General features: G+C 39.9%; 1 protein-coding gene and 1 pseudogene across 1 annotated transcript in view; both read left to right on the top strand.

Annotated features, from left to right (window-relative positions):
• The window catches only part of LRP2 (LDL receptor related protein 2), a 242,363-nt gene that overhangs the window by 76,938 nt on the left and 150,026 nt on the right, over nt 1–15,399 (top strand). Inside the window, exons 5-8 of the mRNA XM_019633298.1 lie at nt 6,092–6,202; nt 6,534–6,647; nt 7,821–7,937; nt 8,338–8,466. Of these exons, the coding sequence (XP_019488843.1) occupies nt 6,092–6,202; nt 6,534–6,647; nt 7,821–7,937; nt 8,338–8,466 (471 nt within the window). The remainder of the gene's footprint in view (nt 1–6,091; nt 6,203–6,533; nt 6,648–7,820; nt 7,938–8,337; nt 8,467–15,399) is intronic.
• Nucleotides 14,123–14,605, top strand: LOC109377077 (transmembrane protein 230 pseudogene; annotated as a pseudogene).

Below are 15,399 nucleotides of genomic sequence, written 5' to 3'. Positions count from 1 at the left end.
GGTAGTCATCTATAGATCTCCAAAAGATGGGTGATTCAGAATGTTCCCTGGATATTTGTGTTCTTTTGATATTCCTTAGAAATTTGAGATTCTTCAGGGCTTTCTGGATAAAAACAAAACATAGCATACATAAGAAGTACTTTTATAAAAGTGTTTCTTCTGAAATAATGTCTAAAATATTAACATTATTTGGCCCAAAAGACTGAATTTAGATAAACCTAATGAAGTTATTCAGCCTTTAGTCTCAGCTCATGGCTTCCAATTTAATTATACTTTCACAGTTATGGTTGATCTTCATAACCACTCATAACCAGAACAACTTTTAATGCCAGAAATAAACTCTGGTTTACAAATTAAACTTAGAACTCTTGAGAAATGCTACTCCTCAGTGTTATTGAGAACTATAATAATGGGGCTGATTTTCCTGTCATATGCCAAGAAAAACAGGATTTTTATATCCGGTAAAGCAATCCAATTGAAGTTGTCCTTGTGTTCAGAGTGGGTAATTTTAGGTTTTTAATATCAGGGACCATATCTCAAAGTTTGCCCAAAGATTGCTCCTTTTAAGTAACTATATTCAACAAGACATTTTATGATCATGTGCTTTATGCAAGTCAGCCCTAGAGAAACTGAATGCTGAGTTATTTGAGAAAGCCGCAACTTTCTAATCATTTCAAAACATTTTATAAATAAGACATTATGATTTGCAACTGGCATTAAATGAGAACACGTTCTGTGTTTCATTATCATTATCATTATATTGGGGATGCTTTAAGAAATTTAAAAATACTTTTCACAAGAATGGCCTTTGTTTGGTGGCTTTCTGACTTTGGAACCCCTGCGTGTGCTCCCTGGCATCTCTGTGAGGGCAGCATACCTTTTCTCTCTGTGTAGTGCTCCTCTGTGGGTGTGAGGCTGCTCTTTGTCTTTGGCAAACGTCAGGCTTTTCCTCCCTCCGCCCCCCCCCCCCCAGTTACTGCCACCCAGCTGCCAATCCGATTTCCAGTCTTTTAGTTCTCCAGGCATTTCCCCTTTCTCTTAGTAGAAAAGGAATTCCAATAGAAANACTAGGCTTATCTATAGAAAAGAAATAGGATGGGGAAAGTGGGAAAATGAGATAAAATATGATTGGTCTTAGACCTTCTAACCTTTGAACATGACTTTCAAACTCAGGAAAAGTTCAGTTAAATTTTGATTTGTTTTCAAATCCTGATTTCCAAATAATGAGTAACTTCCAGTGGTGGAAGGGAGCCACAGCGGGAACATGAGAGATGGAACTGGGGGTTGGTATTTGCAGGAGGGGCTGCTATCCAGGGAAGCATTTAAAGATTCTATGAGAAGGAAATTGCCAGTGATATTTGCCCTGTTCACTCTGCAGTACCTCCAACAGTTCTGAAGTGACTAACACCCACACCATAAAGCAAGTTGCCTGTACTGTTCCAGCCCCAGATACAGAGGGTACCAAAAAAATGTTTACACATTTTAAGAAAGGAAAAAACTATTAAAATTGTAATACTCAATATACACTCATAACAAAAGATGAATACAAGTCAAGTTTGACTTCTGCAGTTATAAGAGGCGCTCAAAAGAAAAACCTCAGGAATCCTGGTATTAACCTTGATAGCCCCAGTTCTATAATTTGTGATTTAAGTAGCTGATCTTCTTCTAGGGGTTATTCATCTAACTTGTTGATAATTCAGGCCCATATCTGCATCTTACTCTTATAACCTGGCTGGGGGCTACCTCCCCCAGAAAGAATGGAACTTAAATAATTCCATTTTGCCACTCCTTAGAATCTCAATGAAACTGTACTGGTAGAGTTAGAAACTACTGATTTATTGTAAAATATAGGCCATTTTTAAACTTCTCTGGTCTTTCTGATCTATATCCTCTCTTAACCATGGATTAAAAAGAGCTGGCTCCACTTACCATGAGCTTTCTTTTTCTTCCCCACAGAAAGCAGCCCTCATCGTTTTCATAAATGTTACCCAGGTGAATGGGCTTGTCCAGAGTCTGGGAAATGCATCCCAATTACCAAAGTTTGCGATGGAACCTTAGACTGTCCATCAGGAGAAGATGAAGCCAATGACACTGTACATCGACTTTGTGGTGAGTATGACATTTATCTGGGTGGCTTTCAGATAAAGATGTTTCTGTTTTTCTATCACAGATCCCCAAGTTGTTGTTTGCACAGCAAATGATCCCGAGGCTTAGTGGCTTAAACCAACACATATTTATTATTTCTCACAGTTCTGTGGGTTCACTAGTTAGTTCTTCTGACGTAGACCAGCTCACTCCCTTGTCCAGATGTTGCGATAAAAGCTTGGGTTAGTCCGGGCTTATTTACATGGTGGTAGAAAGGGCAAATCCTAGTGCATGAGCTCTTTTAAGTCTCTGCTTATGTCATGTTTGCTAAATGTCTTATTGGCCAAAGCAAGTCACTCAGCCAACTGTAGAGTCAATGGAGTAAAGAAATAGACTCCATCTCTTGATGGAAGGAGCTTCAAATATTTGTGGCTTTTTTCTTTCACCCAGGCAGAATGGTTTTAATGGCAATTTTGATGACTCTAAAGTTGTTCTGGAGATTTTGTTACCTGGCTTGTATTTAGGGAAAAAGAAGTTTTTGGTTCCTAGGATATACACTTGGAGTTAGTTTTTTCTTCTTCTTTTTCTGTGGCTGTAGAATATTCATCCCACCATCAACCCATGAACTCTGTGGACAGCTGACTGTCCTGTAAGAGAATAACAATTTATGATCTTGATTTCATCAATGGTATACTCTCTAAATTATCTAGTACTTGCCTAGAAGTGACCATATACCTGTAACCAAGGTCTTTTTTGTTTTTGAAAAACCTTGCAATATTCAAATATGCAGAGACTATATGACATTTTGTTTTTTCCCTGTTTCATTTAGAAGCCTTTTAAAAAAAGCATAAAAATGAATAAGAGATATATAATTATGGTATAAAATAAAAACAAACAGTACAAAATACAATACAAAATAGAAAATAAAATTAACAGAAAAAAAATATAGTCACCCGAAATCCCACCACTTGAAGCTAGCACAGTTAATGTTTTTGGTGTTATTTTCAATCCATTCACATGGTAATTATTGGCCCCTTCTACTATGTGACACAAAGGTAGACTTAGGACCCAATTTTTCCATAAACAGCTCTTATGATGACTTATACCTGCACATAGTTATAACTTTAAAAAGGGCTCTTTTTTTAAAAAAATATGAATTGAGCTTTTGTATTGTAATTATGTAATATTGCAGTAAGGCTTGAATGGTGACAGATTTTCTGTGCCTTGACTACGTGCTTACTTAGCTTTCACTTCTGAAAAATGAAGCCCTTATTTCATAGGTAAATCAGCCTAGTCCAGAGGTTACCACTCATTTAACAAAATGTTTTTCTCTGTTTAGATGTGACTTTGTGTCCTTTCTTGGGCTGTGAGCATCAATGCCACATGGCGCCATTTGGAGGGGCGTGTTACTGTCCCCCAGGCTATGTCGTCGACCAGAATAACACCCGTAAATGTGTCGGTAAGTGACAGGTGGCAGAGCCTGAGCTTTTATCACAGTGCTTGCCACACCGATGGGTTCTATGATCTTTGATAAGAAGAAGCTTGTACTTGTGGGTAGGAGTGATGGTCTGTATGGTAAAGAACAACACAGTGCTCACAGAAAACCTGGACAATATGAAGTTTTAATTCTGAGAAGTTTTTGTGAGGTGCACAAGGCCATACAGTGGTCCTTTGATGAGTGAGTTGACAGCTTCATGGATACCTTCTCCTATCTGATGATGGAGATAATCTTTTTGTGTGTTTTTTTTAAACTTTATTTATTTATTGTTTTATTGGGGAACAGCCACAGTCATTGGTTACACATTGCTTTCATGCTACAATGGCATAGTTGACTCTTTTAAGGAGGGTGCAGCTCACAGTGGCCCATGCAGGGATCGAACTAGCAACCTTGGTGTTATCAGCACCATGCTCTAACCAATTGAGCTAACTGGTCACCCCTGTGTTTTCTTTTTGAGTATTTGGAGGGTTGGTATTGCCATACTGGTTGTTAAATGCTGAAATGCTTCCATGTGGTTGGTAAATAGCTGCTGCCTTGAACCCATCAAGTAACCTACCCTGCTTCTCTGGCCTCTTCGCCTCCCTCGGATCCAGCAACTAAAGAGTGGTTCATAGAGGAAGAGCACCAGGTCACTGCTCCACTGACCACACTGGCCCATGCTGTGCTGGTTGTTAATCCCACTGATTTTTTTTTTTTTAAACCTCTACTTGAAGCTAACATTCAAGAAGGACAAGGCCTATCCTGCAGCTTCCAGCTGGTGGCTGGCATTGAACTAAGCACCAGGGCACCAAATATTCCCCACACCTCTCCTATCTGAATCATAAGAATGATTTCTCCCACTGGGAAACTTTTCAATCTGTTGTGAGCTAGCTTTGTATCCCACTGAGGTGAGGATAGGGTCTTAACNGGCCCAAATTGTTTTTTTTTTTTAATTTAAGATTTTATTGGGGAGTTTGGGGAGTGAAACAATGTTGGGGAATTGGGGGAGGGGAACAGTGTTGGGAAATTGGGGAAGGGGAGCAGCCAAGTTGTTGTCCTTCAATCTTAGTTGTGGAGGACGCTGCAAGCTCAGCTCCAAGTCCAGTTGTACTCCTCAGCTCAAGGTGCTGTGTTCAATTAGTTGCAGGTGGGCATGGCCACCATCCCATGTGGGAGTCGAACCGGCAGCCTTGTTGTTAAGAGCGCGCGCTCTATCCACTGAGCCATCCAGGCAGCAGCTCAGCTCAAGGTGTCAAGTTCAGTCTTTAGTTGCAGGCGGGCGTAGCCCACCACAAATTGGGTTCTTAAATGCAAAATTGAGCCTCAAAGTGGGACTGTGCGGTCTGGTCTTTGAGAGCCTAAGTAAGACATACCTTTTCCTTAATTAAGAAGAAATTTGAAGACAACCAGAATCATGAAAACAATCTTTAATTAAAAAAAATAGCCAAACCAAGAAAGATATCATACTTGTGAGGAGTGTATTAAAAGACCACAAAAGGCAGAAGTTCAAAAATAGTTTTAATAACTTTTTAACTAAAAAATTCACCTGCGATAACTCAATAGCAATAGCGAGCATTTCTTGAGCACATTAAGTAACAACCAGTCGCTGTGTTAAGTGCTGGGGATTCTAAAGTGCGTGAGACAGGATCCTTGATCTCAGAGGGTTTCTTTATGTCATTGGGGGAAACAGATAAACAACAAACAGAATGAAGCCTACAGTTAGGGATCATGGGAAATATATGTTCCAAGTCTGGGGAAGCACAGGGGAGGGACTGACAGCTTGTTATTCCTGCAAGGGACATCCTGATTTTTCCACTGAGGCCCAGAAAACTAGGGTTAAGCGTCTGGTTAATGGCAGTAAGGTGACCATATGTGCATAATGTGATAACAATTATTTGTGCTTGTAGAGCACATTACCCTTTTCATAGTGCTTTACTAGACATTGTCTTTTGAGGTACCTCTACCCTGCGACGTAAGTTATCCAAATGTATGGATAAGGAAGTGGTGACAGACAGAGGATAAGCAGCTTTGAGTAGGAGTAAATAGCTACTGAGTGGTACCCCAGGTTCCAGGTCTCCTGATTTCTAGGCCTCCTTTCTTTCTATGACCCTCCAGCAAAAAAAAATGGCCCTTCATTTCCCAAGTCATGTGTGGTGGTACGTTAGCTTCCTGGGCTGATATTTGTATTATGTAAAAGAAGGTTCCATTTTGAAATGTTAGATTCGTTTTCCTTTAGCTCTGAGCTCACAAGTCACTTCTTCGGGGGAGACTTCTGGGCTCCCAGACCCCCCTACTGTGCATGCTAACAGCCTTCTGTACTTCCCACGTTAGCATATAACCCAGTTTGTAATTTGTTACCTGTGTCATTACTCAATTCATGTCTTTTTGCCCTATCCAACTATAATTTCCATGTCTCTTGTTGACCAGTATATGCTCAGCATTTAATGCCTAGCATGTAGTAGTCACTCAAGAAGTGTTTGCTATAGGAATGTCTTAACTTAAGGTTTGTGCGCTGTTTCCATTCTTTAGGATACCCAATATGTGAGCAGCTTACTTGTGCCAATGGAGCCTGCTATAACACCAGTCAGAGATGTGATCAGAAAGCTGACTGTCGAGACCACTCTGATGAAGTCAACTGCAGTAAGTAACCCGCATCAGATGCGCAGTGGTGTGCTGAAGCTGGTTTCTACTGGCCACTTATGCACATCTCTACTCAAGTTCGTGTTCAACGAATTCATGTTGGTAGCATGAAGTCAGCCATGATGGGAGTATTCACACCTTGGAAACTGGCAAACACTACAAGTGTGGGCCTTTTTGTTCCTGGAGAACTGGTGGTTAAACATTTACCACCACACCGCTGCATAATAGAAATCTCTTTTTAAACTTGAGACAGACTCTTCCTGTGAGATTAAATGGCTACCGTGGAATTGAAATTCTCTCTTTTCTTTCCTGTCGTATCTTTGTGTTCCAGCTCAGGTATGCTCCCACAACCAGTTTCAGTGCGACAGTGGGGAGTGCCTTCCTCACGACTATGTCTGTGACCGTATCCCTGACTGTGAAGACGGCAGTGATGAGCACTCTTGCAGTACGGTGATTTTGATTTCCTCACGCTGGGTCTTGTTGTTAGGAGTGGGTGTGTGTGGGTTTTTTCCCTACCAATGTATCACTCTTTGCAAACAAAAGGGTCACTATGTCTGATGGCAGATAGAACCAGAAGATATTTAAGAGTCATGAGCCTCAGCAGTGTTACTGGACCTGGGCTCCTTATCTTTCAAGGATCTGTATAGAGTTGAAGGGTTGCTGATGGACAGTTTGCATTCTTCCCTTAGGCTACAAGGTACAGGGTGTGTTTTATCACTGGACTCTCAAATTACCCATACCTCAGGAATGGGTCTGATAACCTTGATAGTAGAGTGACAGAAGGGCTGGAAAGGGAGAGGAAAGTCCCTAATAGCAGTGGTTCTAACTGTATTCTTTACTTTGAAATTCTTACCACATAGAAATTAGAGGGTCAGGAAAGTTTCAGTATGGCTTTCATTGCTTCCTGCTTTTCCTTCCATGCTGTTGCCTGTCATGCAAACCACCTCTCTCTTATTGTTGCCACTTCTGGACTCATTTTATTCATATATGAACTCTCCGTGAGAGTGTTTTACTAATTATAATAAGTTGACAGCTCTTTGCAGTCATTTATTTACTGGAATGTATGATTTTTCTCTACACCATTTTGATGGGTTGGTACCCAGGCCTTAGGGGTTGTTCAATATTTTCAATATCAAATTTTCTATGAGCAATGACTGATTTTTTTTTCTGGCACCTGGACTTATTTTAGTAACTGTATTAAAGAGAATGTGACATCCTAAAATGGGTGACTCAGAATCATTTGGTCCTAAATAGCAATTATAGCGCTTGTGGTAAAGTAGGTGAATATTGGACATTGGCCTATCTGTAACATCTTTACCAGTCTGTGTTCTCTGTTCTGTGTCAATCTATATTGCATGCTGTCTAATTTTTGATCTTGAGAAACACAGACTGGGTCCTGAGTTTATTTCCTGCACCCAAAGCTGCTATCTTCTCCTTCTTCTCCTCTTTTTTCTTCTTCCATCTCTTCCTCCTTTTTTCATTTTTGTCAAGATACTTAGAGGACTAAGTAGATAGAGAAATTTCAGTTTCTAGGAGCTCAGATTAAGCAGTGAGGTGAGCACTTTGAGTTTTTCCAAGTGATCTGTGTCTTTGAAGTGCAGCTATTGTTTTTTTCCAGGCTATGAGACCTGCAAAGGCAATCAGTTCACTTGCCCCAATGGCCACTGCATTAATCAGAATTGGGTTTGTGATGGAGATGATGACTGCACAGATAATGGAGACGAAGATGGATGTGGTAAGGAGGGGAGAGATTCTGATTGAAAAGCATTGTCTTCAAGTGTCTTTCAGAATTTGTTTTTCCTACTTTCGTTGTGAGAAATTATCTGTGTGACAAGCAAGTCTCAGGATTGACTGAGTTTTAAGGAACTTAATGGATGGGGAAGAAGGTGACTCCACTAGCTTTTCCTAAAAAGAACCAGAACACAAATATAGCATAAATCATAATTCTTTCCCTCCTGTTATTAAGGCAAAATAGATAGGGCAGTCTCTCCCTCTTCTATAGCTNTATATATATATATATATATATATATATATATATATATATATATATATATATATATATAACAACAACAAACAAACAAACAAAAAGAAATGCTGGCAAACATGTTTGCAAATGTTCATTTCTTGTGTGTCAGATTTTGATGATTGCCAGATATGGGGAGTTTGCGACCAGATGTGTGAAGACCGAATTGGCCACCATCAGTGCCATTGTGCAGAAGGGTATATCTTGGAGCATGAGCAGCATTGCAAAGCTAATACTTCCTGTAAGTAAATTAGGACATCTGTATCTCTGAACAGTAATGTCGTCCTCCCATAGCATGTGATGAAAGAAATTCACAAATCAGGAGTGGCTCCTGCTGCTAGAAGAATGGCTCAACATTAATTTTATACTTTGATTATTAGGGACCAATTTGTGGATTAATGATGATCATTATTATTATGAGTTTTTTTTTTTCAATTGGTTGCTTGTTCATTTTGGGCCTGGGCTAGTATGTCATCTACCACATTTAATCATGGAATACATTTTATGCCTATGTTTGACCTACTTGGGCATTTAACTTTTAATTTACAAATATAGGTGACAAGGCATCTATAGAAATAATTTTGGCATTGTTTATGCAAAATTTAGGGGTGGTTCAAAATGTACCTGCTAAATATGGGTTATAGTTTGTGAGAATGCCCTCATTCTGGGTGTTTTGTTGGAATCAATCTAAGAGTACTGTAGTACAGAAAAGTTATGAGGAAACTGTGTTAAAAAAAAGATTCCCTGCCCCAACCCCTCCAAGCATTTTTGTGACCATGGATTTCTGGGTAAGATCTCAACTTTGCTCCTGTGTTCCTGTCTTTTTTTTTTTTTTTAATTTTACACTTGATTTTGAAGTATCTTTGGTGGCCTTCTGAAACTTATCTGCTCACATGATTGGTGCATGGCCCATTTTCTAGTTGTTTTTGTGTAGAAATACCTGTTTTGCTGTCTATTAATTTTTAGGGACAGATAATTTTTAACAATTAAATTTACTTATTTTTGAATAGATAATATATTCATATATTCAAATTTTAAAATATAAGAAGTAAATAGTAAAATGTTTCCTCCATCTGTTCCTCTCTGTGCAGTTTTCAATTCCCCTCCCCCATGGATAATCACTGTCAATTTCAATTTTAGAGATTGTTAAATGCATAAATAAGGATATACAAACATAGATGCTTAACCCTATTTTTACATATATGGTAGTAAGCTACACACACAGGTCTGCATCTTGCTATTGTTACATTATATGTTTTCAAGAGCATTCCATATCAACACAGAGAGCTGTTTCTCATGCTTTGTTTTTTTTGTAGTGGCATGATATTCTATTCTTTGGATGTACATAATTCATTTAACTAGTCCCCTACTGATGGACTTTTATATCATAAAGGCTAAGGCCTTTACTATTGCAAACAGGACTCCTTGATGGATAACCTTACTCATTTTGCACGCTTGTGAGTATATAGGTAGAGCTGATTTAGATCCACCTTTGCCATGCTTTTCACAGAGTGATTTCCCAGTAATTCTTAAAATAAGTTCTATTTTACACAACCTAAATTTACACCTGGGGTAAAGTGCCCATTTTACAAAGGATTCTTGAAGATATCTGATGTATTCCCCTCAGTGTCATTGAAAGTGCATCAGACTAGCGGTCAGGACACCTGAATTCTTGGCAGACTCTGTTCTTAATTTACTGTGACTTGGAACACTTCATTAAGCATCTTTTTGCCTTGCTTTGCCCATTGGCAAAATGGGTGAAATGGCACACCTATGTGTGAGAGTCAGAATTTATTTTAAAACCAAATAAGAAAACACAGAAGAAAGTATTTGAAAAAGCAGAAAGCATATCAGTTGTAAGTTACTTTATTATCTTTGNTCTGTGAGGGCAGCATACCTTTTCTCTCTGTGTAGTGCTCCTCTGTGGGTGTGAGGCTGCTCTTTGTCTTTGGCAAACGTCAGGCTTTTCCTCCCCCCCCCCCCCCCCCCCCCACAGTTACTGCCACCCAGCTGCCAATCCGATTTCCAGTCTTTTAGTTCTCCAGGCATTTCCCCTTTCTCTTAGTAGAAAAGGAATTCCAATAGAAATACCAGAAGCCACATTCTCAGTATTACATCAGCTTTTCCTCTTTCAACCTCCGAAAAGGAGTTGGGGCTGGTTTGCCTTGCAGTTAGAACTTGACAGGCCGTATGTCTTTTCAGTAAAAATGATTTACTCTTTCAGAACCCCTAGTTCAATCTTGTCATTCCCCACAACGTGTTTGTTTTCAGTCTTCTTTTTTTCACCTTGGAGTCCAGAGGGCACATTTTCCAACATCTTTCCCCAATATCTAAGTCAATGATAAGCTTTGGGTTATATATCCAAGGATCTAGGGGTTCTCACATATCAGAGGTCTGGGGCCACTTCAATTTTTCTGTAGCCATTAAGAAATGAAAAACTGGGACCAGCCAAGTAGCTCAGTTGGTTAAGAGATTGCCCAAGAGTGTGAGCTCTGAGCAACAGGGTCGCCGGTTCGATTCCCACATGGACCAATGAGCTGCACCCAAGTTGAGCTGCCCCTGAGCTGCCAAAGGTGGCAGGATGGCTCAGCTGGTGAGAGCACGTGCTCCTCACAAGGCTGCCTGTTTGAGATGGTGGGCTATACCCGCCCACAACTAAAGACTGAACTTGGTACTTTGAGCTGAGCTGCTGCCCAGATGGCTCAAGGGATAGAGCGCATGCTCTTAACAACAAGGCTGCCAGTTTGACTCCCTCATGGGATGGTGGCTATGCCCACCTGCAACTAATTGAAAACAGCACCTTGAGCTGAACAGCGCGAATGGACTTGGAGCTGCATTTGCAGCGCCCTCCACAACTAAGATTGAAGGACAACAACTTGGCTGTTTCCCTTTCCCAATTCCCCAACACTGTTTTCCTCCCCCAATCCCACAATTAAAAATAAAATAAAAGAAAAACTGTCATAACAAGATTTTTATATTGAACCTATTAGTGAATGTAATAGAGAAAATTGCAATATTATGCACAAGCTAATTTCAGGATTTAGAGAATACAGTCAGTTCATAGCACACTGGAAGTCGTAGTGTGGCCTGATACTCGGCTCTAGTTCCAAGTTCTATGACGAACATCTTTCAGTCTTTTCAGTATGTGCCTGGGACTTGAGTACAGATACCCTCATTTGGAGATCAGCTCAGAAGCCTGCATATGAGGGCCTTTGTGAATTGGAGGCCCCTACCACTTGCAGAGACCTCTTCTGTGACTTTCTCTGTCCTTCCAGAATGCATTCTCTGACCCCTGGGTTTTGAAGCTGGGTTAACATTTATGTCAAAGAAGACTACGTTTTTCTCTCTTTGTGAAGAGAACTCATTAGTTTCAATACATGACATTATGAAACCAGTTACACTGTTTCAGCTGACTTTTTAAGAGAATTGTTTTGGCTTGCTCTTTGAAGAATTTCAATTCAACAAATATTCTGTAGGGCTGCAGTCCTCTGCCTGGCTGACTCATCACAGAGACTTCAGGTGTTGGAAACGTATCCAACATTTATCATCTTAGACATGGCTCCCCAGTGAATGCCTCGGTGGTAATCAAGAATAAAATGGAATAATCCTGACATGAAATCTTGTGTCTTTCTACTATTCATCTGCTCCTGGTAGTCTTGACCTGGTGGCATGCTGAAGCAGTTTGCGGGGGTTATTGTTTCCGATTGACAGGACACGCTGTTTGTTGATGGAATGATGTCATGGTGCCGAGTTAGGGCAGGAAGGCCATTCAGCATGGTGGGATTTCACAGATGGCTCAGAGGATGTCCAAGGGGGTCTAAGCTAAAAAGGGGTTTTGGAATTATTTTCAAAGCAGTATTTTTTGGTAAGAGGGAACAAAGAATGAAAAGGAAATGAAAATAATAAGGTGGGAGGTGGGTATTGTAAAGCATTGTTTCAGGGTTTTATATAGGTTTCACTACCTTTCCCTGTGCTCATGAAAATCCTCAAGTCTACTTTCATTTCTCTTTTCTTCAGTTTAATTGACTATGAATATTAATTAGCCTTTATTTTTTCCCAAATGGAGAATATAATCTTATTTAGTCATTAAAAGTGACAGTTATTTTATAAACTCATTCAAACCTTTTAAGTACTTGTAGCCCAGATGCTAGGAAGGCCATTTGCACCCCCAAATTCCTAGTTTTGACTCCTTTACCTTTGGTTTTCTTCTGTTTGTCATCAGAACTCCTGCTCCCAGGTGACTCCAGGCTCTTAAGCATAGTGTCCTCAGTCTTGCATTAAAAATGAGGTCATGACATTCTGGGAGCTTGAGGGCGAATGTCCTGTACTTTCATTCCTGCTGAGGCAAAGGCTCAGGTGGTGTTTTCTCAGGGCTTAGATGAAGGCACAGAGACATTGCTTAATGGGGGCGTTTTGTTTATACCCGACAAGTCATTTTATCTTGTCATGTCCAAATTGGATTAATTTTTTTCTTTGGTTAGTTACAGTCCTTGAAAAGAAAGATAAGCTGGCCCATGTTGTTATATTTGGGAAAACTAGAACCATTAGCTTATTTGTAGGATTTTCTTGTGCTTTCTAATTAAGGAGCCACGAGATGATGAGCTATCTCTAGCAGGTGTGATAGAAGCCAATTCGCAACTCCGACATGCACTGCTAATGTAATCAGATCTTAGAAATCTGGAGAATTCTAGGCCTGAGGGTACAGTGGTTTCAGGAATTATAATTTACTTGAGAATTTTCTGAGGCTCAAGGGCTTGAGAACCCTGTTGATATATATAGGCTGTGGAGGTCATCCTTCCAGGGAAGAGAGCAAGGTGAAGGAGGGTGAAAAATGGATATGATCTTGGAGGGTCAAACGAAACATTTGGCATTAATCTACCAAGAATAGGACAATTTCTGTACCTGTTAAGCTTTACAATCTTTAAGAAATTCTCTTTATGTTGTGTTGTTCTCCCCTGCAATATTGTATTGTTTATAGGTCAATGGTATTGAATCACTTTTTACACAGTAGTGCTGGGACTACTGTGGCATCGAACAGAGCTCTATCATGTAATAGACTTTCAATAAACATCATTAAATGAATGAATAATGAGTTAATGCATAAGCAGAAGAGAAGATATTTTTTCATGTCTTAAAAAATAATTTTAATTTAATTTGGTTCTGATTTTTTTTGACATCAGAGGAAAGGCAGCTGGGTAAATACACCTTTCTAAATACTTTATTGCAGTCACAGATTTGTGTCCTATTGAGGGGCTGGATATAAGGCACTGAAGAAGCACTGTCCAGTAGAACTTTCTGCAATGATGGAAATATTCTATATCTACACTCTCCTGTATGGTAACCACTAATCATATGTGGCTACTGAGCACTTGAAATGTGGCAGGAGTGACTGAGAAATTGAATTATTAATTTTATTCCATTTTAGTTCATTTAAATCTAAATTTAAGAAGCCATAGAGGGCTATTGGCTACCATATTGGAAAGCACAGTTTTAAAGGAAAGCATTTACATCAAAATTCAGATATTTTGTAAGCCAACATTAACAAATGAAATACCACAAGGCTATGAATCCAAGCAGCATTGTGCATCTTCTGTAAAGTTATCCTTTATGTAGATTTTTAAAAACCTGTGTAAATGTTCTTGGTTTTTCCCTAGTGGGAAGCTGCCAGCTCTGAATTCCTATTTCTTATTGTATGCCTAAAATCTGTGCTATCCTCACAGTTTATTTAGACAGGCTCATCACCATATTCCTGTATAGCTAGCTTGTCCAAGGCTTTTTCTTTCAGAGTGTGATAAAGAAATGCTGCCAAAGTTAGGTGAGGCATGCCATGAAGACTTGGGAGTCTGCGGCCAATGGTGAACGAGCTGTCGGTGCGCCGGCGGCTTGGCGCAGCGCGGGGTGTAGACTGTAGCTGTGTCAGTGTGTTATGATGCCATCTTGTACCAACCTGGCTACTGGAATCCCCAGTAGTAAAGTGAAATATTCAAGGCTCTCCACAGATGATGGCTACATTGACCTTCAGTTTAAGAAAAGCCCTCCTAAGATCCCATATAAGGCCATCGCGCTTGCTACAGTGCAGTTTTTGATGGGCACCTTTCTAATTATCTTAGAACCCACCAGCAGGAGGAAGCCTATCAGCAAAGTGGGGGCAGACCGGGCTGTTCCTGTCCTGATCGTTGGTATCCTTGTGTTCCTGCCAGGGTTTTACCACCTGTGCATCACCTACTATGGCTGCAAAGGTTACCGGGGTTACTTCTACAATGACATTCCAGACTTTGATGACTAGCACCCAAGGCAGCCCTGAGAAGAGTCAGATGGGACTGAGCCCAGCTTTAAGACATTGGGCAGAAACTATGGTTAAGGGCCAGTGAATTTTGCGGCTTGCATATGTTTAACAAAACAAGGGCCAGGTTTTATGAGTCTCGTCTTAAAGATATTAACTGAGCTTACAGTTAGCTAATTAGAACAGGCTTTATTTTTCACCTCCTGTCCTTGACAAAAGTCCTGACACGTTTTTCCACATGAACCTCTATCATGGAAGAATAGCAATGTTAATTGTATGGAAAAGTAGGAGGTTGTTCTGTAATGGGAAGTGTTGCTGCCACCACACTTTTTAGATGTTTCTTTAAGTAGTCTTTATTGTCAGGTGGCAAATGGAAGGATGCAATATGTCACATTTCTTACTACTAAGTAATTTATTTTGAGAATATCTTTAAGTATCTTATCCCCTACTCATCTCTAACTTCGTGTTCCAGTGGAAGAAGACCTTGGCAAAATCAAATATCAGTCTGGGTGCATCTGTAATATTTTTTACTTGCTTTCTTATTAACTGCAACCAGGACTTTTTTAAACCTCAGAGCAAGTTTTCAAAATGTAAACACTCTGTTCACTAGTCCCTGACCAGCTTTGATCTGGTTCACCAATAGGTTGGCCAGCATGTAATGTGAGTCAAAATGTTCTGTGCATCATGCCTTTACGGACTGGACTTTTGGCTGTTTCCTAAGGAAAAATGTAGACAAGTGGTTGTTATTTAAAGTTAATAACCCCATTGTTATCATCTTGTACTGTCTCATACTGAAGATAGCAAGATTTGGCCTGGACCCCTACAGGACTAGACTGCCTTAGTTTGATTCTGTTTCTTAGCTCGCAAAAAGTGACTTATGTTCAAAAGAAA

Source organism: Hipposideros armiger, unplaced genomic scaffold (assembly GCF_001890085.2).
Source record: "Hipposideros armiger isolate ML-2016 unplaced genomic scaffold, ASM189008v1 scaffold_1283, whole genome shotgun sequence".
In the NCBI taxonomy this organism is placed as follows: domain Eukaryota; kingdom Metazoa; phylum Chordata; class Mammalia; order Chiroptera; family Hipposideridae; genus Hipposideros; species Hipposideros armiger.
This window is presented reverse-complemented; position numbering and strand designations above follow the sequence as displayed.